The sequence below is a fragment of the Chiloscyllium plagiosum genome, unplaced genomic scaffold (assembly GCF_037043375.1).
Source record: "Chiloscyllium plagiosum isolate Xiang-an unplaced genomic scaffold, Cpla_swu_hap1 HiC_scaffold_32, whole genome shotgun sequence".
Classification (NCBI taxonomy): domain Eukaryota; kingdom Metazoa; phylum Chordata; class Chondrichthyes; order Orectolobiformes; family Hemiscylliidae; genus Chiloscyllium; species Chiloscyllium plagiosum.
This window is the reverse complement of record NW_028270170.1, coordinates 30,905,920-30,930,289: the sequence shown is the minus strand read 5'-3', so window position 1 is coordinate 30,930,289 and position 24,370 is coordinate 30,905,920. Positions and strand designations below refer to the sequence as shown.

General features: G+C 43.0%; 1 protein-coding gene across 3 annotated transcripts in view; it reads left to right on the top strand.

Annotated features, from left to right (window-relative positions):
• Window positions 1–8,174: 8,174 nt before the first annotated feature.
• Window positions 8,175–24,370, top strand: part of LOC148141789 (uncharacterized) — a 38,241-nt gene continuing 22,045 nt past the window's right edge. The window contains exons 1-5 of one of the 3 annotated variants that reach the window (XM_087977642.1): window positions 8,175–8,273; window positions 9,045–9,143; window positions 12,457–12,578; window positions 13,261–13,293; window positions 13,390–13,719. In XM_087977642.1, the coding sequence (XP_087833768.1) occupies window positions 8,177–8,273; window positions 9,045–9,143; window positions 12,457–12,578; window positions 13,261–13,293; window positions 13,390–13,392 (354 nt within the window). In that variant the 5' untranslated portion in view covers window positions 8,175–8,176 and the 3' untranslated portion in view covers window positions 13,393–13,719. Of the gene's footprint in view, window positions 8,274–9,044; window positions 9,144–12,456; window positions 12,579–13,260; window positions 13,294–13,386; window positions 13,720–24,370 lie in introns of those variants that run through there. The other 2 variants (XM_087977641.1, XM_087977640.1) reach the window with 2 other exon arrangements.

Genomic DNA, 24,370 nt, shown 5'->3' with positions numbered 1-24,370 from the left:
GTTGGAAAAATATATGAAAAGGTTTGACGGTAGATAGCTAACAACTAGTATTTAAGGAAATAATGAAGCAAAAACAGAAATTGCTGGAAAATCTCAGCAGGTCTGGCAGGCTCTGTGGAGAGAAATCAGAGTTAACATTTTGGATCCAGTCACCTTCTTCAGAAGAGTTTTGTAGGGTCCCCTTAGACCTCAACTACTGTCCCACTACCATCTGCATCCAGAGCATCATTAGCCGCCATTTCTGTCATCTCCAGCAGGATGGCACCACCAGGCACATGTTTCCCTCCCCTCCTTTGTCATCTTTTCGCAGGGACCATTCCTTCTAGGGCACCCGGTTCACTCCTCCTTCACATCCAACAACCACTCCACAGCCCCAAGCCACCTTCCCTTGCAAATGCAGAAGATGTAACACCTGCCCATTTACTTCCTCCCTGCTCAGTATCCAACGGCCCAAACACACCGATTAAATGAAGCAACGCTCTACCCATACTTCACACAATCTGATCTACTGCATTTGCTGCTCACAATGTAGCCTACCCTACAGTGGGGAAACAAAACATAGACTGGGTGACTGCCTCACAGAACACCAACGTTCTGCCTGCAAAAATGACCCTGAGCTTCCAGTTGCCTGCCAGTTTAATACACCTCCCTGTTCCCTGGCCAACATCTCTGTCTCAGGCTTGCTGGTGTGCTCCAGCGAAGCTCAGTGCAAGCTGGAAGAACAGCACCTCACCTTCCACTCGGGAACTCTATAGCTTTCTGGACTCAATATCGAGTTCAACAATTTTAGAGCTTGAACACCTTGCCCACGATTTCCCCCAACCCCCACTCAACAGGCCTTGTTACTGCATGGTCTGCTATTACACACAGCCCATTGTTAACCACTAATAGTCCCCATAAGCAGCTATTTATTCTTCTAGGCCAAGCATTATCCACTCCTTTGTTTGTCCAACTGTTTTCCGATCTCTTTGGGCACTATGCCAAACTATCATTTATTCCTTATCACCCTCCCCTCCTCCCACTGCCCCAAAAGTCTACCTTCTGTATATAAAAAAAATTGTTTTCCAACCTGCCATCAGTTCTGAAGAAGAGTCACTGGTCCCAAAATGTTAACTCTACAAATGCTGCCAGACCTGCTGAGCTTTTCCAGCAATTTTTGTTTTCGGCTTTGATTTCCAGCATCGACAGTTCTTTCGCTTTTTTATTTAGCCGTGACTAACTAAGAGTGATTCAACTCATTTTGTTTGACGAGATGCATCTGGAAGGACATTGTATTCTGTGACTTACCATTGTCATGCAACCTCTGTTTTCGGTGCTTTCAGTTTTGGAAGAAAAAGCCCTTAAATCCTACATATGCAACAGCCTTCACTGGAGCTCATGATGAGCTTATTCTGTGACTTCGACATAATTCCCTGAGTAAAACCCACAAAACATAACACTCTAACTGTTGCCCAATGTTCAACCATTCCATCTCACAACCCGTTAGCAAACTGACTGCAACTGCTCTCTGTACACCAGGGAAAGCATGGGTCAGTGTATCAGAATGATCTGACTGACCTGGGTGGGTAACTCTTATTATGGAAAAAGTTGAAGAAACAGACTCTTGTTACATTCATACTAAACCCTTCATAAACAGAGCTGTTGCCTCAAACATATGGAGAAGCTGACTCAAAAAAAACAACCTTGGAAACTTTTACTGACTTGGAACCTTGCAAAACTAATTGGATCTTGGCACAATTTGTGGAGCCAGGCCACCCAAGTGAGATTTCAAGAACAGATTGGCAGTCATCCACAGTGGTAAAAATTCTCGCTTCACTGGTTTTGTATGTTGTAGTTCTCAGCAGCAGAATAGCCCTGAGAATGGTTCACACTACAGTGCATTCTAGGAGATGAAATCTAAATGTAATAACAATTTATCAAAAAGGAGTAGTGCTAACTGTATCATTTCAAACCATCTGCTTTAATAACTGTAATAAGAATGTTATCTTGCAGGAGGTGCAGTAAAAGGTATAGTTATTATAAAAAGTATTTAAATGCTGTGAAAACAATTAGCAATAGCCAACATGGATTTTGGAAAGAAATCTCATGGCTGACAAACACAATAGAATGCTTTGAGATGGTGACAGATGCACTAGTGAGGACATTGGTTAATTGCTATTGTTTATGACTTTCAGAAAGCCATTGATCCAGTATCATGCAGAAAGTGAGTGGAGAATTCTGGGTAATCCAAGATGGAGGACGGGAAAAATTTCTGGCTGTAAGAGCTGCTCCTTTTTTTGAGGTATTTTAGGTGTTGGAGGTGGTTTCCTCGAATTCCAGGAGCAGCAAAAAAGGTCAAAACAACAGCAGTTTTAAAAGGGAGAAGAGCAGGCAAAGGAAGGACAGTGCAGGAGAGAGACACAGAGAGAAAGAGAAAGAGAGAGAGAGAGAGAATCAGAACCAGAACCAGAACCAGCACAGTTACCGCCTTTGCTGTTTGAATTCGTGAATCGCTACACAGCAGAGTGCATCTGGGAAAATTAACAAACAGTGAAATTTACAACTAATCTTGGAGGAACTGTTGGGGAAGTTCACAGCACAGAATCAGATAAGTTAATTGTTGTTTTAAGTCTGTCCAAGAGAAAGGCTGCAGTAGTGGGTATAGTGGATTCTTTCTTGATTACATGTTTTTGGAGATAAGTCTTTTGATTAAACTTAAAATATAAGCCATAGCTATTAATTTAACCTGGGGCAGTGTTTGTAGAGGAATAAGACGGTGTTATTTTCTGGGTCTGTAGATTGTGAAGGAGCAAAAATGGCCTTTGCAGTGATATGTACTTCTTGTCAGATGAGGGAGTTTAAAGAGAGTTTAAGGATTACTGCGGATTATATCTGCCATAAATGCTGTTGGATGCAAATCTTATCAGATCGAGTGGATCGGTTGGAGAGACAAATAGAAGCAATGAGGAATTTACAACAGCTACAGTATGTGATGGATGTCAGTTATAGAAAGGGGGGAAAGTCTCAAATACAGTCACATAGATGGGTTAACTCCAGGAAGGGTAAGAGAGGTAGCAAGCGAGAGCAGGTTGTTTTGGAAAATGTAGGGAGTGATGGATTCTCAGGGGAACGTAGCACAAACAACCAGGTTTCTGGTATTGAGACTAGCTCTAATTCAACGAGGAGTACGACGGCTTCCAAGAGATCAATTGTGTTAGGGGATTCTGTAGTCAGAGATACAGACAGATGTTTCTGTGACCAGCAGAGAAAAAGCAGAATGGTGTGTTGTTTCCCTGGTGCCAGGATCAAGAATGTCTCAGAGAGGGTGCAGAATGTTCTCACAGGGGAGAGGGGCCAGCAGGAGGTCATTGTCCACATTGGAACCAATGATATTGGAAGGGAAACGGTTGAGATTCTGAAAAAGATTTTAGAGAGTTAGGCAGAAAATTAAAAAGGAGGTCCTCAAGGGTAGTAATATCTGGATTACTCCCAGTGCTACGAGCTAGTGAAGGCAGGAATAGGAGGATAGAGCAGATGAATGCATGGCTAAGGAGCTGGTGTGTGGGAGAAGGATTCACATTTTTGGATCATTGGAATCTTTTTTGGGGTAGAAGTAACCTGTAAAAAAAGGACGGATTGCACCTAAATTGGAAGGGACTAATATACTGGCAGGGAGATTTGCTAGAACTTCTTGGAAGGATTTAAACTAGTAAGGTGGGGGAGTGGGACCCAGGGAGATAGTGAGGAAAGAGATCAATCTGAGATGGGTACAGCTGAGAACAGAAGTGAGTCAAACAGTCAGGGCAGGCAGGGACAAGGTAGGTCTAATAAATTAAACTGCATTTATTTCAATGCAAGGGGCCTAACAGGGAAGGCAGATGAACTCAGGGCATGGTTAGCAACATGGGACTGGGATATCATAGCAATTACAGAAACATGGCTCAGGGATGGGCAGGACTGGCAGCTTAATGTTCCAGGATACAAATGCTACAGGAAGGATAGAAAGGGAGGCAAGAGAGGAGTGGGAGTGGCATGTTTGCTAAGGGATAGCATTACAGCTGTGCTGAGGGAGGATATTCCCGGAAATACATCCAGGGATGTTAGTTGGGTGGAAATGAGAAATAAGAAAGGGATGATCACCTTATTGGGATTGTATTATAGACCCCTGAATAGTCAGAGGGAAATTGAGAAACAAACTTGTAAGGAGATCTCAGCTATCAGTAAGAATAATGGGGTAGTTATGGTAGGGGATTTTAACTTTCCAAACATCGACTGGGACTGCCATAGTGGTAAAGGTTTAGATGGAGAGGAATTTCTTAAGTGAGTACAAGATAATTTTTGATTCGGTATGTGGCTGTACCTATTAGAGAAGGTGCAAAGCTTGATCTACTCTTGGGAAAAGAGGCAGGGCAGGTGACTGAGGTGTCAGTGGGTGAGCACTTTGGGGCCAGCGACCATAATTCTATTTGTTTTAAAATAGTGATGGAAAAGGATAGACCAGATCTAAAAGTTGAAGTTCTAAATTGGAGAAAGACCAATTTTGACGGTATAAGGCAAGAACTTTCAAAAGCTGATTGGGGGCAGATGTTCGCATGTAAAGGGACAGCTGGAAAATGGGAAGCCGATAGAAATGAAGTAACGAGAATCCAAAGAAACTATATTCCTGTTCGAGTGAAAGGGATTGCTGGTAGGTATAGGGAATGCTGGATGACTAAAGAAATTGAGGGTTTGGTTAAGAAAAAGAAGGAAGCATATGTCAGGTATAGACAGGATAGATCGAGTGAATTCTTAGAAGAGTATAAAGGAAGTAGGAGTGTACTTAAGAGGGAAATCAGGGGGCAAAAAAGGGGCATGAGATAGCATTGGCAAATAGAATTAAGGAGAATCCAAAGGGTTTTTACAAATATATTAAGGACAAAAGGGTAACTAGGAAGAGAATAGGGCCCCTCAAAGATCAGCAAGACGGCCTTTGTGTGGAACCACAGAAAATGGGGGAGATACTAAATGAATATTTTGCGTCAGTATTTACTGTGGAAAAGGATATGGAAGATATAGACTGTAGGGAAATAGATAGTGACATCTTGCAAAATGTCCAGATTACAGAGGAGGAAGTGCTGGATATCTGAAACGGTTAAAGGTGGATAAATCCTCAGGGCCTGATCAGGTGTACCCGAGAACTCTGTGGGAAGCTAGAGATGTGATTGCTGGGCCTCTTGCTGAGATATTTGTATCATCGATAGTTAGAGGTGAGGTGCCGGAAGACTGGAGGTTGGCAAACATGGTGCCACTGTTTAAGAAGGGCGGTAAAGACAAGCCAAGGAAGTATAGACCAGTGAGCCTGACAAGTTGTTGGAGGGAATCCTGAGAGACAGGATGTACATGTATTTGGAAAGGCAAGGACTGATTCGGGATAGTCAACATGGCTTTGTGCATGGGAAATCATGTCTCACAAACTTGATTGAGTTTTTTTGAAGAAGTAACAAAGAAGATTGATGAGGTCAGAGTAGTAGATGTGATCTATATGGACTTCAGTAAGGCATTCGACAAGGTTCCCCATGGGAGGCTGATTAGCAAGGTTAGATCTCATGGAATACAAGGAGAACTTGCCATTTGGATGCAGAACTGGCTCAAAGGTAGAAGACAGAGGGTGCTGGTGGAGGGTTGCTTTTCAGACTGGAGGCCTGTGACCAGTGGAGTGCCACAAGGATTGGTGCTGGGTCCTCTACTTTTTGTCATTTACTTAAATGATTTGGATGTGAGCATAAGAGGTACAGTTAGTAAGTTTGCAGATGACACCAAAATTGGAGGTGTAGTGGACAGCGAAGAGGGTTACCTCAGATTACAACAGGATCTGGACCAGATGGGCCAATGGGCTGAGAAGTGGCAGATGGAGTTTAATTCAGATAAAAACGAGGTGCTGCATTTTGGGAAAGCAAATCTTAGCAGGACTTATACACTTAATGGTCAGGTCCGAGGGAGTGTTGCTGAACAAAGAGACCTTGGAATGCAGGTTCATAGCTCCTTGAAAGTGGAGTCGCAGGTAGATAGGATAGTGAAGAAGGCATTTGGTATGCTTTCCTTTATTGGTCAGAGTATTGAGTACAGGAGTTGGGAGGTCATGTTGCGGCTGTCCAGGACAATGTTTAGACTACTGTTGGAACATTGTGTGCAATTCTGTTCTCCTTCCTGTTGGAAAGATGTTGTGAAACTTGAAAGGGTTCAGAAAAGATTTACAAGGATGTTGCAAGGATTGGAGGATTTGAGCTACAGGGAGTGGCTGAACAGGCTGGGGCTGTTTTCCCTAGACCGTCGGAGGCTGAGGGGTGACCCTATAGAGGTTTCACGCAGAGGGTGGTACGTGTATGGAATGAGCTGCAAGAGGATGTGGTGGTGGCTGGTACAATTGCAACATTTAAGAGACATTTGGATGGATATATGAATAGGAAGCGTTTGGAGGGATATGGACCGGGTGCTGGCAGGTGGGACTAGATTGGGTTGGGATATCTGGTCGGCATGGACGGGTTAGACCGAAGGATCTGTTTCCATGCTGTACATCTCTATGACTCTATGACTCTAATAGTTTGGGATGAAGATTTAGGAATAAGTGCAGTGACTGAGGCTAAAAAACTCTTTTGAAAGACAGAAACAGGGGGCAGAATCTTCCTTTCCTGATGGGCGGCAGAGGGGAAGATACCTGAGTAGGCTGAATTGGGGAGATACTCACCACGTACCTGCTCTGCAGGAATTAAGTATTAGTGGGAAGGATCAGCTTTCTGACTGCCACCAATTGAGCCACATAAGTGGTCAATTAATAACCACTAAAGGGCATCTTCATGTCATCACCATGAGTTACTCTGTTGCTGGCAGGTAAGTATACTGTCCATATTCCCAACCAGGAAAGCAGAAGATCTTTGCAGCCATGTTGGAGATGAGGACCTCAATGTTGCCCAGATTAAGGGTGATGAGCTGTAAGGCGGTGACACTCTCTGCCCTTGCCTTCAAACACCATGATGCCCACCTCTCCATGATTCACACTCTGCAATCCACCTACTGCTCCCCAAAAAGATCCTTCTCTTGGACTTTGGCATCGCTGTGCCACCAACAACTTTGAACGCTGAGGCAGTGCTGCTGGGCTTACAACTGGCCAGTAGCTATAGACAGGGCAGCACATCACTGTCCCAGAAAGTAATTCACTGCAAAGCCGGCTAAGTACTCAGGAGCCTGAAAGGCACCAGATCCAGTGGAGTTACCCTTTCACGGTAGTGGTTCTGTTCAGCACGTTTTGACACCGGCATCCAAATTAGAAAAAAATTTGGAAATTGTGGCTGGAGGTTATGCTAAGGGCAATTGATCAGAATAATCAGACCCTCTCTTTTGTGATTGGTGACACTACTAATAGTGGTATGTTGGGACAGCAATAGCAAAGCCAACATTCATTGCCTTTTCCTAATACCTCTTGAGAGGATGATGGTATTTCTGTCTTGAATGCCTGCAGTCCATGAGATTCATGCAGCAGTGCTGCTGGGTAAGGTGATCTACCATTTTGATCCAACAACTATGAAGGAATGTTGATGTATTTTCAAGTCAGGATGGTGTGTAATTTGGAGGGGAACTTTTAAGTTATTATTTTCCCAAGCATTCTATGTCCTTGCCCTTCTAAGTGATAGCTAAAGCAAGTTTGGAAGATGCTGTCAAAGAAGCCTTGATGGGTTGCTGCAGTGCATCTTGGATTGGAACATATCCCATTTTGGATAAAGGCTCGTAGGAATGCTATCTGTAACTGGAGATGTTATTAAAAAATAGGCGCTGTAATAATGCAGGGGGTCAAAGGAACCTCTAATGAGAAGCAAATAAACTGGAATGAGTAAAATGTGTCAGAAAATATGAGGTGATACAATGTACTGAAATGCAATAATAATTATACTTGGATAGGTAGAAAGTTGACTTATGTGGAAGATAAGAAGGATTTGAGTATTCAGGTTCACAAAACTTTAAAAACTAATGGATTTTTTTTGTTGCATTTAGTAGACATAGACATAAAGCTAATTTAATATTAAATCATTGTAAGACTAGGATTGGTATATATGTCCATTTTTTGCTTCCACATTACAAAGAAGGGATATAGAAGTGTTGTCTACTTCCTCCTTAGAACACGTTAGATAGCTCCAACCAGAATGGTATTGAAAGGGAATTGAAAATGTATATGCCCAGGTGTCCCACAATATTGAAGTGCTCCTGGATGCAGTCGGAGAGGTCACGAGGTCTCCAGGCAGCAGTGGAGTCTGTTGGGGAATGTGAGTATACAGTTTAAATTTCTTTTAGTTCCGGTTTTTCTTCAGTTCCTGGAAGCAGTCAGAGAGGTCTTTGAGTGGTTGCTTAACCCGAAACACTACTCGGGTAGTGTCTCCCACCAATCCTCCTCCTCTAACCAAAAAAAAAGTTCTGTGCTTCGGTTGGTAAGGTGAAAAGTCTCTTCTTTCATGTTTCATTTGTTTTTTTTCCCCAGCAGTCTATTGGGGATTTAGAATAATGGGAATGGAGGTTAGGGCAGTTGAATGTTTTTCCTGCAGAATGTGGGAGGTAAGAGTCACCTCTAGTGTCGCTGCTGGCTTCATCTGTGGGAAGTGCACCCAACTCCAGCTCCTCGAGAACCGTGTTAGGGATCTGGAGCTGGAGTTGGATGAACTTTGGATCATTTGGGAGGCGGAGGAGATTATTGAGAAGAGTTACAGGAAGGTAGTTACTCACAGCCACGTGAAGAAGGGAGATGGATTACTGTCAAGGGTAGGAAAGGGAATTGGCAGGCAGTGCAGCGATCTCCTGTGGTGGTTCCCCTCAACAACAAGTATACCATTTTGGATACTGTTGGGGGGCATGGAGGGGGGGTCGACTTACCAGGGGTAAGCAATGGGGCGCAGGTCTCTGGTGCAGAGTCTGTCTCTGTTGCTCAGAGGGGAAGGGGAAAGAGGAGCAGAGCATTAGTCATTGGGGAGTCCATAGTTAGGGGGCCAGATAGGAGGTTTTGTGGGAACGAGAAGACTCACGATTGGTGTGTTGCCTCCCAGGTGCCAGGATTCATGATGTTTCCAATCGTGTTTTTGGGATCGTTGAGCGGGAGGAGGAGCAGCCCCAAGTCATGGTCCACAAAAGCACCAACAATATAGGTAGGAAGAAAGGTGGGAATCTAGGGCAGAAATTTAGGGAGCTAGGGTGAAAGCTTAGAGCTCCATCAGAGTTGTTATCTCTGGATTGTTGCCCATGCCACGTGCTAGTGAAGCGATGAACAGGGAGAGAGCGGAGCTGAACATGTGGCTGCAGGGATGACGCAAGAGGGAGGGTTTTGGATTCGTGGATAATTGGAGCTCTCTCTGGGGAAGGTGGGACCTCTACAAACAGGATGCTCTTCAAGTGAACCAGAGGGCTACCAATATCCTGGGGGGAAGTTTGCTCATGCTCTTTGGGGGGGTGGGGGGTTTAATCTAATGCAGCAGGAGGATGGGAACCTGAATTGTAGTTCCAGTGTACAGGAGGTTGAGGGTAGTGAGGTCAGGGTTAGGATTAGAAGGTCACGAGAGGGCACTGACAATCAGGATATGTGTGTACTTCAATGCCAGGAGCATCTGGAAAAAGGTGGGTGAACTTGCTGCGTGGGTTGCTCCCTGGGATTTCCATATGGCCATTTCAGAGACATGGCTAGAGGTTGATGCAAATTCTGGGATTTAGATGTTTTAGCAAGAACAGAGAAGATGGTAAAAGAGGCAGGGATGTGGCATTGTTAATCAAGGGTAGTTTCATAGCAGCTGAGATAACTGTTGAGGACTCATCCACTGAGATAGTTTGGGCTGAGTTTAGAAACAGGAAAGGAGAGGTCACCCTGCTGGGAGTTTTCTATAGGCCTCTGAATTGTTCCAGGGATGTAGTGGAAAGGATAGCTAGGATGATTCTCAATAGGAATCTCAATAGGGTAGTTGTTATAGGGGACTTTAACATCCGCAATATTGACTGGGAATACTATAGTTCAAGTAGTTTAGATGGGTCAGTCTTTGTTCAATGTGTGCAGGAGGGCTTTCTGACACAGTATATAGACAGGCCAACAAGAGGCGATGCCATATTGGATTTGGTACTGGAGAATTAACCCAGCCAGGTATTAGATTTGGAGATAGGTGAGCACTTTGGCCATAATTTGGTTATGTTTACAATAGCAATAGGCAGGGATAGGTATATACAGCAGGGAAAGAGGTATAACTAGGGGAAAGGCAATTATGATGTGATTAGGCAAGATTTAGGATGCATAGGATGGGGAAGGAAGCTGCAGGGGATGGACACACTTAAAATGTGAAGCTTATGCAAGGATCAGCTACTGCGAGTCCTTGATAAGTATATATCTATCAGGCAGAGAAGTAGTTGTTGAGAGAGGGAGCCATGGTTTACCAAAGAAGTTGAATTTCTTGTCAAGAGGAAGGCTTATGTGAGGATGAGGAGTAAAGGTTCAGTTAGGGGGCTTGAGAGTTGTAAGTTAGCCACAAAAGATTTAAAGAGAGAGCTAAGAAGAGCCAGGAAGGGACATGAGAAATTGTTGGCGGATAGGATTAAGGAAAACCCTAAGGCCTTCTCTCGGTATATCAGGAATAAAAGATTGATAAAAGTAAGATTAGGGCCAAACAAAGGTGGTACTGGAAAGTTGTGTGTGGAATCTAAGGACATAGGAGAAGCACTTAATGAATACTTTTTGTCGGTATTCACATTGGGAAAGGGCATTGTTAGTGAGAATACGGAGATACAGGTTACAAGGTTAGAGGTTGACAAAGAGGAGGTTTCAGCAGTTTTGGAAGATCTGAAAATAGATAAGACCCCTGGGCTAGATGGGATTTATCCTCAGATTCGCTGGGAAGCCAGGGAGGAGATTGTAGATCATTTAGCTTCGGACTTTATGTCATCACTGTCGACAGGAGTAGTGCCAGAAGATTGAAGGATAGCAAATGTTGTTCCCTTGTTTAAGAAGGGGAGTCGGGACAACCCTGGTAATTATAGGCCTTGAGCCTTACTTTGGTTGTGGGTAAGGTGTTGGAAAAGGTTATAAGAGATAGGAGTTATAATCATCTGGAAAGGAATAATTTGATTAGGGATAGTCGACATGGTTTTGCGAAGGGTAGATCGTGCTCCACTAACCTTCTTGAGTTTTTCAAGTAGGTGACAAAACAGCTGGATGAAGGCAAGGCGGTTGATGTGGTGTATCTGGACTTCAGAGCTGAAAATGTGTTGCTGGAAAAGGGCAGCATCCAGGGAACAGGAGAATCGACGTTTCGGGCATAAGCCCTTCTTCTGGACTTCAGTAAGGCGTTTGATAAGGTTCCACACGGTAGGCTATGGCACAAAATAAGGAGTTTCGGGATTGAAGGTGATTTAGCGGTTTTGATCAGAAATTGGCTCGCTGAAAGAAGACAGAGGGTGGTGGTTGATGGGATATGTTCATCCTGTGCCGCAAGGATCTGTTTTGGGGCCAATGCTGTTTGTCATTCTTATAAATGATCTGGAAGTGGGCGTAGAAGGATGGGTTAGTAAATTTGCAGATGACACTAAGGTAGGCAGTATTGTGGATAGTGCCAAAGGATGTTGTGGGTTAGAGAGGGACATAGATAGGATGCAGAGCTGGACTGAGAAGTGGCAAATGGAGTTTAATGTGGAAAAGTGTGAGGTAGTTCACTTTGGAAGAGGTAACAGGAATGCAGAGTACTGGGCCAATGGTAAAATTCTTGGCAGTGTAGATGAACAGAGAGATCTCAGTGTCCAGGTGCATAAATCCCTGAAAGTTGCCACACAGGTTGATAGGGTTATTAAGAAGGCATATGGTGTGTTGGCATTTATTGGTAGAGGGATTGAGTTTCGGAGCCACGAGGTCATGCTTCAGCTGTACAAGACACTGGTAAGGAGGCACCTAGAATATTGCATGCAGTTCGGGTCACCACATTATAGGAAGGTTGTGGGAGCTTTGGAAAGGGCTCAGAGGAGATTTACCAGGATGTTGCCTGGTATGGAAGGAAGATCTTCTGAGGAAAGGCTGAGGGAACTGAGGCTGTTTTCGTTGGAGAGAAGAAGGTTGAGAAGTGACTTAATCGAGACGTGTAAGATAATCAGAGGGTTAGATAAGGTGGACAGTGAGAGCCTTCTTCATCAAATGGTGAAGGCTATCCTGAGGGGACATAACTTGAAATTGAAGGGTGATAGATTTCGGACAGATGTTAGGAGTATTTTCTTTACTCAGAGAGTAGTAGGGGCGTGGAACAGCCTGCCTGCAACAGTAGTAGACTCGCCGATGTTAAGGGCATTTAAATGGGCATTGGACATAGATATGGATAATGAGGGAACGGTGTAGGTTAAATGGGTACCAAATTAATTTTGCAAGTCGGTGCAACAGCAAGCTTACAGTATTTCCTGAATCTCTTGTAGATTTATGTAGTTGCTCTCTTGTCTCTCTAGGTCTGAAAAGCAATATTTTTCTTCCCATCTCTCTCTTTCTTTGGATGGTCAGCCAGACTCTGCCTCTTGCCATGTTGATCTCCTCAGAATGCCTCCAGAAGAATCAAAAGAGTGGTCTGCAGGTGAACCTTGTTTTTTGAAATTTTCTGGATGGTTTTCTGGGACTTTCTATTGTTCTGGCCAATCAGGGGCACACATTTAATAGCTTGAAACATTGTCAATCATTTGATTGCCAATTACTGTTAGTTTCTTTGTGTAGCAGGTGCCCTCCCATCTGGGCTTTCCTTTGTTTGGTGGTTCGGTTGTTGGGGAGTGTCTGTCCAGGATAACTGTTGCCTTTTACATTATGCTAATATCATTAGCACCTGGCTGCAGTGTTTGCACTTGATTGTTGCGCGGGTTTTTGTGATTTCAGAGTTTTACTTGGCCAATGTACCCAGCATCCCTTGCTGTTTGGCCAAGTTAGCAATCCCTCTGTGTGTTAGCAGCCAGGAAGTTGCTACAGAGGTGACAAAAAGTATATAACACAGATGTACTGGAGTGCTGCCTGGCATATCAAAATACAGCAGGGAGAGAAACCTGAAGGATGCTGGCTGCTTTTGTAATTCTGACATGAACTGGTTAAGATGAGCAATTTGCTTCTGTGCAACACTATCCATATAATTCATACATGATCAGGAAATCCTTTCCACTGAGATAAAATGTTGCCTCTGAGTTTCAAATAGTCCTTTATCTAAGCTCTAAAGTATCTGTACTTTCAAATGAGTTGTTTAGCAGTTTTGATATTGTTATTTTGTTTTACAGATATCGAGGGGCAAAATTATCAAAAAATTCCAGGTCAGTAGTAACTCATGTGAAGCTTTGGGTCTTATTTATAGTGAGCTTTTCCTGTTCACAATTAGGTTGCTTGATCAGTCACTTCTGTTGCAGCAGTGAGCTCCCTGCTTGGGATGAATTGGTCTTGGTGGTCGAAACTATGAGGAAAGAATATACAAAAGAAACATTGAAAGGAAATGGGGAACAAATACTCGGCCAGCAATTTGATTTCAACTCTGGGACCTTGGTAATATTATCTTGTTAATAAAACACTTCATTGACAGTATTCAGATTTCCCATTACTATAAACACAAGATTAAAAACAAGGAATGTACACACATAAAATAAAACAAGCAATTGCAGTTGCTGGAGATCTCAAATTAAAGAAACAAAACTGCCGGAGAAGCTCAACAGGTCTGGCAACATCTGGAGAGAAAACAGAGGTAATGTTTCAAGTCCAATGATCCTTCATGTTAGGCTGAATATGTGATCTACATCACCCATGGGGCAGCATGGTGGCTCAATGCTTATCACTGCTGCCTCATACCATCAGGGGTCTGGGTTCAATTCCAGCCTTGGGCGACTGTCTTTGTGGAGTTTGCACATTCTCCTTGGGTTTCCTTTTGCTGCTCCAACTTCTTCCGACAGTCCAAAGATGCACAGGTTTGGTGGATTAGCTATGAGAAATGGGGGGAGGGTGGGATGCTCTTTGGAGGGCTGGTACGGGCTGAATGGCCTCCAGTAGGGATTCTATTATTCACAGTGAACAGCAGCTGTTAGATGTAATTTATGTATATTTTGGACAGTAGTCTTGCACTATGGTGGGAATAGCAGAGTATACTCCAGCAAAATAATACTATAAAATAGGAACTGCATGCAGATCTTCTCCCCAGTGCTGAATTTTAATCAGACAAGTAATTACCGATAGATGACTTCAGTTTTTTTGCTTGTCTACTCATTGCTAAGAAAGAAAATAATCTAAAAACAGCTTCTCAAAGCTTGATGCTCATCTGGCTCTGTGAATTAATTTTAACATTTTGTAGAATTTTACGGACCATTTCCTTTCGGATCATCGGTGACCCTTTATGGGCAGCTGGTAGAATATACACAGCACTGTGGCCCTTTTATACATTTCTGAGCATACACTCTGAGCCCACCTCGTGTTTAACTGAGCTTTAACATATAGTACAAGGTCAACTCAAGCATCCAAATTATTAACTCTGAAGGTTTTTTAAATGTTAAGGAACATTTAGGAAGATTTATGCACAGGAAAAAAAAAGGCTAGTTTGTTTCATTAAAGTGAATAGATTTGAACTCAATCTGGTTCAAGTTAGTAAGATCTCAATCAAGCGACATGTTAATTGGGTGTAAACATATTAACAAAGGCAAAAGGAGGAAACACGCACTATAACACAATAATGTCAAAAATCAAAATGTCTGTAAAGAAAATGGATAGAAAAGAACAAAGAGCAGAATTTTCTCTTCCCTCGAGTGGGATGGGTAATGGTGAGAAAGTTGGAAAGGTTCGGTGAGAATGAACAAATCTGAATTTCGGAGTCACGAAAGGTTTCTGATATTTCTCTTACGCTTTGAACAGCAACTTCAGAATCTCACAATTAAGTGTGAACAATCTTTTATGCAGGCATTAACGTTGCATTATTTGTTAAACTGGCCCAGTTTCTTTGCACCTTCCAGTTCTCTTTTTCCTCAAGAATCTAGATGAAGCAAGTTCTCGGCTTGTAAATCCGAGCAGATACCTCGTGGCTGCGGCTTGCCAATTGTCCTAATTTTCATCCAACTTTGGTTTTCAGTACACTGTCCCTTTGTACACCATCCTCCTCTACCCTTCATCCCTGCAAGTCAGGGTGGGTGAATCACCAGCCTCACCATGTTCTTAGTCCAACTCTCACACTCTTCAGCCCTTCAACACTCTATTTCTGATCTCTGGGACAATTATGATTTGCATGCTTCTGTCAGATCACTGCATGCATGGAGACACATGTACATTTCATGCAGTTATACAGAATGCTTCTCAAGGTTTTTAACGTAATTTTTCTTCGCTATCAATCACTTCATACTTACTTGGAGGCTACCAGCCTCTGTGGCATGCATTTTTTTTTAACTCATAAGGAGGGATATGTAGCTTGTCATAGTGAGAACATTGAACAGTTATGGGGATGGAATATTGTTGTATGGTGCCATACTATGTCAATGTCACACCCATAGCATGTACCAGTGGATTGTGCAGAAAACACATCATATGAGCCTTAAACAGACGACCGTGTCTGAAATTGAAAAGTGAGCAGTTGTTGATGGGATCAAAGGATTAGATTAGATTAGATTACAGTGTGGAAACAGGCCCTTCAGCCCAACAAGTCCACACCGACCCGCCGAAGCGTAACCCACCCATACCCCTATATTTACCCCTTACCTAATACTACGGGCAATTTAGCATAGCCAATTCACCTGACCTGCACATCTTTGGACTGTGGGAGGAAACCAGAGCACCCAGAGGAAACCCACGCAGACACGGGGAGAAGGTGCAAACTCCACACAGTCAGTCGCCTGAGTCGGGAATTGAACCCGGGTCTCTGGCGCTGTGAGGCAGCAGTGCTAACCACTGTGCCACCGTGCCGCCCACATGTCTACATTCAGTCAGGGTGTGTTGCCACAGTCATTCATGGGATACATCTGATTCCAGTCCAGTTGGTTTGCCATGATCTATTGTAGGTTAAGTGCATCCAGGTTTGAGGATCACCTGCCAGTCGGACAATGTGCTGACAGGACATCAGTTGGGGACTGGGCCATATTTTCCTGCAATGAGACAAAGAGAGCGATGAAAAATGCAAGAAATGGCTGCAAGGTCCTTTTGTGGTGATGGAGGAGCGGTAGAGCAGTCTCCATCAGTGAGAGTGGGAAGCACAGTAGACAGGAGAGATGAGTCATTTGGGAGATCGAGGTGGGCGAAAGCCAATGACTGCACAATATTGAGTGCAATAGCGAGACTTATGGTTCAGGAGCCTTGGTGAGATGAATTGGGATTGACAGAGTTCAGGTGAGTGTTTGTCCTGCTGTTAAGATGTATCATAGTGAAGACAGCAGACCCTTTTGGAGCATGAAGATCATTCACCTTCTTCCTGTCACCCAGTTTTAACAATTAAGCTAGTTCCCTTTGCCTGCGTTTGGTCCGTATCGCTCTATAATTAGCCTATCCATATACCTGCCCAAATGTTTCTTAAATATTGTAATTGTACTCACCTCCAGCACTACCTCTGGCAGCCTGTTCCAGACACTCACCACCCTCTGTGTGAAAATAATGCCCCTCTGAACCCTTTCATCTTAAACCTTTGTCCTTTAGTTTGAGACTCCCATACCCTGGGGAAATGACCTTGGCTATCTACCTTATCTATGCCTCTCATGATTTTATCACCTCTATAAGGTCATCATTCAGACTCCTATGCTCCAGAGAAAACAAAATCCCAGCCTATCCAACCTCTCCTTATAACTTAAACTTTCCAGTCAAGTAGCATCCTTGTAAATCTTTTCCACGCTCTTTCTAGTTTAATAATATCCTTTCTATTGACATGCCATCAAAACTGCATGCAGTACTCCATTTGTGGTCTTACCTGTGAGGTGCAATTTTTGGCTTGCCAGGTTGGAAATGGTGCATGCTGGACTTCAAATATGGCAACCCAGACAAATAGGTTGCTGGAAGAATACAGCAAGCCAGGTAGGATCAGGAGGTAGAGAAGTCAAAGTTTTGGGTATATATAATCATGAAGGGGTGTGGAGAAGATAAATGGAGAAAGTCCTTTCCCTGGGGTGGGGGAGTCCAGAACTGGAAGGCATAGGTTTAGGGTGAGAGGGGAAAGATATAACAGGGACCTAAGGGGCAAATCTTTCACCCAGAGGGTGGTGCGTGTATAGAATGAGCTGCCAGAGGAAGCGATGGAGGCTGGTACAATTACAGCATTTGTAAGGCATTTGAATGGGTATATGAATAGGAAGGGTTTGGAGAGATATGGACTGGGTGCTGGCAAATGGGACTAGATTGGGTTGGGATATCTGGTTTGCATGGACGAGTTGGACCGAAGGGTCTGTTTCCATGCTGCACATCTCTATGACTCTATGACTCTAACCCTTATTCAGAACTGTGATAGGGTGTAGGTTGGAGTTGTGTTCTTCCAGCCTCCTGTTTGACTACTGTAAATATGACAGCAGCCGGTTAGTGCTAGGAGTAGTGAATATTTCTGCCTCTCCTGTTGTGGGATTTCATGTAAAGGGTGCCAAAGTAGTGACATTAATGAGGTTAAGAGCAGAAGATTGTGTGAGAGAAGTTGCTGGGAGCCATGGTGGACCGGTTGCCATTAATTTCACTTGACCAAGTACATTATATGAAAGTGGGAAAATTGGTCTCCAAGAAAGAGAATAAGGATCACAAAGGACTTTTTAAACCGATGGTGTGTACAGTTGTGTCTGAAATACTAATCCCAAAGCTTTCCAAGCCTGTTTGAATGGAAAAATAATTTAATGTTTGATAGGTCAATAAATGTATTTCAGTAAATGAAAAGGGTAAGTACCTTTGGAAGTTTAGACGGAAGGAAACACATTGTGCAGTTAATAGATTTAATAGTGATTTTTGAACTGTAATAATATTTCCAGCCCTCTTCATGCAGAGGGTAGGCTTGGGTGGAACTGCAGGAAGCCATGAGTGATTTAATTATAGTAATCCAAGAAGCCCCAATTCCAGCATAACTCAGGCATAATTTTCAGTCCAGTAAATAAATGGCACTCATTTATGACCTCTTCCCACAACGCAAGTCATCAATGTGTTTGTTCAGTGAGTAGCTGTCATGCACACAAAGAAAGTAATTGATTCTGTTTTGAACTATTGTTTACAGTTGTGAAGGCATTGTTCAAATAAGTCTCCGCCTTTTTGCATTATAAACAGGAAGAATTAGCTAAATTTCTCCAGGAATAAAAATGGTCAGTCGGAATATATTAGTCACGCTGGTTCTCCATTTTGAAGTGTACATGATGAGCTGAACCAGTGTGTCAGTTTTTCTGAATATTGAAGGTGCTATATTTCAGTTGAGAGGCTAAGTTTGCAATTTTAAAAGATCCAGCGGCTCTTTTTGATGAAGGGCAAACAATTCTGCAGTGTCATATGCTGTTATATTTCCTGAAAACAAAACCACAAGAACAAATTCTCTGATCTTCCCATTATTGGTTCTGACTAATTAACAAAGATGTCTGTACATTAAAAGTAATCTGGTAAATGGTTTGAACATAGTAAGATATAGAATCCATACATGGATGCAGACCGTTCAGCCCATCGAGTGCACACCAACTCTTCAAAGAGCATCTCACGCAGACCCAGACCGTTACCCTGTCCTGGTAATCCTGCATTTCTCATGGCCAATCCAACTAACCTGCGCACCTTTGGACTGTGGGAGGGAACCGGAGCACCCTGGAGGAAACCCATGCAGATACCAGGAGAACGTGCAAACTCCATGCATTCACCAAAGGCTAGAATTGAACCTGTGTCCTTGGTGTTGTGAGGCAGCAGTGCTGATGACTGAATCACTGTGCTGCCCAAGAATGTTTTGGAAGGTGCTTTTCTCTTCCTTTTCCAAGCTGCACATTGATATTAGTCACTTGAACAATGCACCAGAAGGCCATGGAATCATAGCCCAAGAGTGAGTCAAGTCTTTATGGTGAGAATAGTACAAGAATATAAATAATAATGATTAAGAATTACAAAAAGTATGGCTTCCATATTTCATGACTACAACACATCATAAAGCACTTTACAAATTCGGAAGTACTTTTGAAGTGTGATGTAAAATAAAAATGTGGCAGTCAATTTGAGGAGTTTTTATTTGTTTAACGGATCACTGGTGAGGCCAGTATTGATTACCCATCCCTAATTTACTCAGAGGACAGTTCAGAGTCAACCACTTTACACAAGTCGGCCAGACCAGGTGAGGATGGCAGATTTTTTTCCCGCAAGACATTACTGAACTAGATGGGTTTTTTATGTCTATTAAGAGTGGTTACAAAGTTGCCATGAAGCCAGCTCTTTATTCTAGGTAGTTAATGAATTCACAATCTGCCATGGTTTATCAGAGTTTGAGGAATAAACCCATTATTCACTTTTATAGCATAGAGAAGGAAAGCTGCTGCCACATATATCTGACCAGATGTCTCATAAGATGGTTAGATTAGATTCCCTCCAGTGTGGAAACAGGCCCTTCGGCCCAACCAGTCCACACCAACCCTCTGAAGCGTAACCCACCACCCTCTGACTAATGCACCTATCACTATGGGCAATTTAGCAAGGCCAATTCACCTGATCTGCACATCTTTGGACTGTGGGAGGAAACTGGAGCACCCGGAGAAAACCCACGCAGACATGGGAAAATGTACAAACTCCACACAGACAGTTGTACGAGGCTGGAATCGAACCTGGGACGCTGGTACCGTGCGGCAGCAGTGCTAACCACTGAGCCACCATGCCACTGATGAGTTCGTGTTGACTTTAACTGGTGTAGGGCTTTACTGCGTGAATGTGAGGAATCTCCTGCTGAAAATGGACAGGTCTGTTGCCCATCTGTTTACAGGCTTAGCCAAAAATTGCATCATTTGGCATCAGAGGGGCAATCACAAAGTCTCCAGACCCTGCCTCACCATCTTCAACTTCCAGCAATCAGTTTAGACATGAAACTGCTGGTAAAGCAGTTGAAGCTCTTCTCCTCTCCTCATCCCTGGATCCAATTTTACTCTGGTGTGGTGGGCCTGTACAAGACTGAAAGATCTTGCACTGGTGGCAGATGGACGGTATGATTCAGGTAGTGATCAGATGCCAAGAAGTTAAAAATCACACAACACCAGGTTATAGTCCAACCTGATGAAGGAGCGTCGCTCCGAAAGCTAGTGTGCTCCCAATGAAACCTGTTGGACTATAACCTGGTGTTGTGTGGTTTTTAACTTTGTACACCCCAGTCCAACACCGGCATCTCCAAAAGATGCCAAGAAAGCAGTTACTTTGTTCAAGATAGTGTTGAGCTTCTATGTCAGAGCAGCACCTATGGGGGCAAATGTGGAGTATTCCATCACACTACTGATTTATGGTTTGTACATGTTGGAATGGTCTATGGTATTAGGAGGTGTATTACGGTGTAGTATAGGAGCAGAAGTTAGCCAATCAGCTCATTGAGTGTGATCTGTCATTCACTCATGGCTGACCTAATAATCCTCAACTCCATTTTCCTGCCTGTTCCCAATAACCCTTGATTCCCTTGAATATCTATCTCAGCTTTAAATATACTTAACAGCCCAGCATTAACAGCCCTGAATGGTAAGGAATTCCATTCATTCACTCCCTTGTGAGAGGAGAAATTTCTCTTTATTTTAAATACCCTTCAATCCTGGACTCTCCCACAGCAGGGAAACAACCGTTCCTGCATCTACTCTGTGAACTCTTCTAAGAATCTTGTATATTTCAATAAAATTACCTCTCCTTCTGCTGTCTTACAATGAGTGCATGCCCAATTTCCTCCATCTCTTTTCATAAGACAGTTTCTTTATACATGGTATTAGCCTAGTGGACCTCTCTCGACTGTCTCCACTGCTAGTAAATCTTTCCTTTGATGAGGAGCCCAAAACTGTTCACAGTATTTCAGCTGTGGTCTGATTAGTGCTTTGTGTGGTTATAACAAAACCTCCCTACAGTTTCTGTCCATTCCCATTGCCTTCCCAATTACTCAGAACATGGGTGTTCATTCTTTTGTGATTCATGCATGAGAACTCCCAAATCTGCAGCTTCCTTTCTCCATTTAAATAATAGTCCAACCTTGGTTCTTTTCTCCTATCCACTGTAGTCAGTACAGTTATTGTAGTTATGTTTTTGGTCAATGGTGATCCCGAAGGCCTTTGATGTTAAGAGATTCGGCATTCATAAGGGAATGCCAAGTGGATATAGTTAGGTACTCAGCTGTTAACATTGCCTGGTGCTTATGTGATGTAAATATTATGAGGCAATTACAATGCTCGGCCTGTTTTGAAGCTTTTACCTGTTTAACTGGAGATGTATGAGAGTCGCGAGTACGGTGCTGGAAAAGCACAGCGGACCAGGCAGCGTCCAAGGAGCAGAAGAGTCAGCATTTCACCAGGAAGGGCTTTTGCCTGATGCATTGATTCTCCTGGTCCTCGGATGCTGCCAAGTCTGCTGTGCTTTTCCAGCGTCACATTCTTGACTCTGGTCTCCAGCATCTGCAGTCCTCACTTTCTCCCAGGTATGAGAGTCCATATGGCCATTATCCAGATAGATAAACATTCACTTATAGTGTTTGGTTTTACAAATGCCAACTCAAGAGATTATACATATTCACTATAATACTCTTGCAATCTGCTATCCATTTCATAAAAGTGTACATTAAAATTGTTATGACCCATCGCAGTCCGTTGACTGATCTTTTTAGGCAATGAATTATAACTTATTTTGTACAATGATAACAGCTATTTTTCAATGCTCTCTAATACGGTGTATATTTTTTAAGAATAGCTTTAAGCACTTTTCAATGGAATTTGCTTTTTGTTACATCACCACAGGAGCACATATTGTAAATTTACCAATACAATAAAAAAAATCACAAATGTTTGTAACTTCAATAATAATGAAATAAACGTGCCCATGATTTTTGTTTGATCTGCTGGCAACTAAACGTTAAAATTATAGTCAGAGATTTGTGCTGCGAATTCCCAGTAGCCGACTGTGAATGATTAAACTTTCTACTCTTGGCCAAAGTATGAAACGTAAAGCTAGCCAGGTTCTGAGTAATAGCTTTCTCCCTCCAGCTTCAGATGTTAATCCTTTGGTGTTCACTGTTCTGTGGTTGTTTCTGATCTATTGCAGTCTTCAAGGTTCAGTCGTAACTCCAAGTCAGAATGTCACACGCTCAAATATCATTCTGGAGATTTGACAGTGCAGTGCATTACCGAAAGTATTTTTGGTGGAGATGTTAAATCAAACTCTACCTGGCATTTTGGTGGATTCAGAAGTTATTGAGTCACTATTTTGAAAAAAAGCAGCGGAGCACAAAAAATTTGGTCACGATCACATTGTTGTTGTATGAGCTTGCAGTGTACAAATTGGCTGTCACACTTCCGACAGTACGATAGTGTCTAAAACTAAAAGAAAATATAATAGACTGGGATGTATTTTAGTATACCTTGAAATTGTGGAAGGCAAATTGTTTCTTTCCATTTACCACCCCAGCTAAGTTTTGCACCAGAGAAAAAAGAATTTAATTTATTTGTAATGGATCTTTTGAAATCATTCATAGGATGTGGGCTTCCCTGGCTGGGCCAGCATTTATTGTGTATCTGTTGAGTAGGCACTGGTGAGCTGTCTTCCAGAATCACTGCAGTAGGTTGATCTGCAGTGGGAGGGAATGCCAGGATTTTCATCCAGTGATAGTGAAGGAACAGTGATATCTTTCCAAGTCAGGATGGTGAATGTTTTGGAGGAGAATTTGCAGGAGTGTGTTAGAATATTTCACAGTTGCTTAGATGAGTGCAGCTCTAACAATACACAAGAAGCTTGACTTAATGATGGTATTCCTATATACCAGCTTCCCTTGTCCTGTGTTTTGAAATGGTACGATTTGTAAAGTTAAAAATCACACAACACCAGGTTATAGTCCAACAGGTTTAATTGGAAGCACACTAGCTTTCGGAGCTTCCAATTAAACCTGTTGGACTATAGCCTGGTGTTGTGTGATTTTTAACTTTGTTCACCCCAGTCCAACACCAGCATCTCCAAAGTATGATTTGTAGGTTTGAAAAGTGCTATGTATCTTGGGGAATTTTTACTATGCATTTTCTAGTGGTACGCAATGCTGTTATTGTGCATCCGTGGTGGAGGAAGTGAATGTTTGTGAATATGGTGTTGATGAAGTGGGCTACTTGTTCTGGTTGGAGTCAAGCTTCTTGAATGTTGTTGGAGCTGCACTCATCCAGGCAAATGGGCAATATTCCATCACACTCCTAACTTGTGCCCTTCAAATGGTGAATAAGCTTTGGGGAGTCAGGAGGTGAGCTACTCACTGCACAATTGTTTATCTCTGACATGATCTTGTAGCCACTGAATTTATATGGCTAGTTCAAATGGGTTTCTGAACAATGGTAACCATCAGGATGCTAAAAGTCAGCAATGTTAATGCCATTGGATCTGAGGGGGTGGTGAAGATGCTCAGTGCCTGGCATTTGTGTGGCACAAATATTACTTGCCATTTGCCAGCCCTAAATGGACTTCACAAATCTTATTAATATGAACATGAACTATTTCATTATCAGTGGAGTTGCAAATGGTGCTGAACATTGTGCAATTACCAACGTGCATCCCCACTTCTGACCTTAGGATAGACAGAAGATTATTGAGCAAGCAGTCAAAGATGGTTGGATCTAGGACATGACACTGAGTAATTCCAATAGCTGACATGACTGACCTCCAGCATCCGCAACCATTCTGCGATGTATGACTGCAGCCAGTGAAAGATTCTCCACCTGATTCCCATTGACTCTCGAATCATAGCTTCCTTACACTGTGGAAGCAGGCCATTCAACCCATTAAGACCACACGAACCCTCCAAATACCATCCGACCAGACCCATCCCCCTACTCTATCCCTGTAACTCCACATTTCCAATGGCTAATCCACCTAACCCGCACACTATGGGCAATTTGGCAATCCACTTTACCTGCACGTTTTTGGACTGTGGGAAGAGAGTGGAACACCTGAAGGAAAGCCACACGGATATGGAGAAAACATGCAAACACCACACAGACAGTGACCCAGGGGTGGAATTGAACCCAGGTCCCTGACACTGTGAAGCAACAGCAGTGCTAACCACTGAGCCACCCCAAAACTCTAGATTGATTGAACTCCTGGATGCCACACTTGGTAAAATGCAGCCTTGATGACAAGGGCAGCTCCTCTCAACTCACTTCTGTCTAAAAGTAAAAGCTATGAAAAAATACATTTTGTGAGAAACAGGATGTTCCTTTGGTTTCATGGCCAACTTTCAACTCTGAG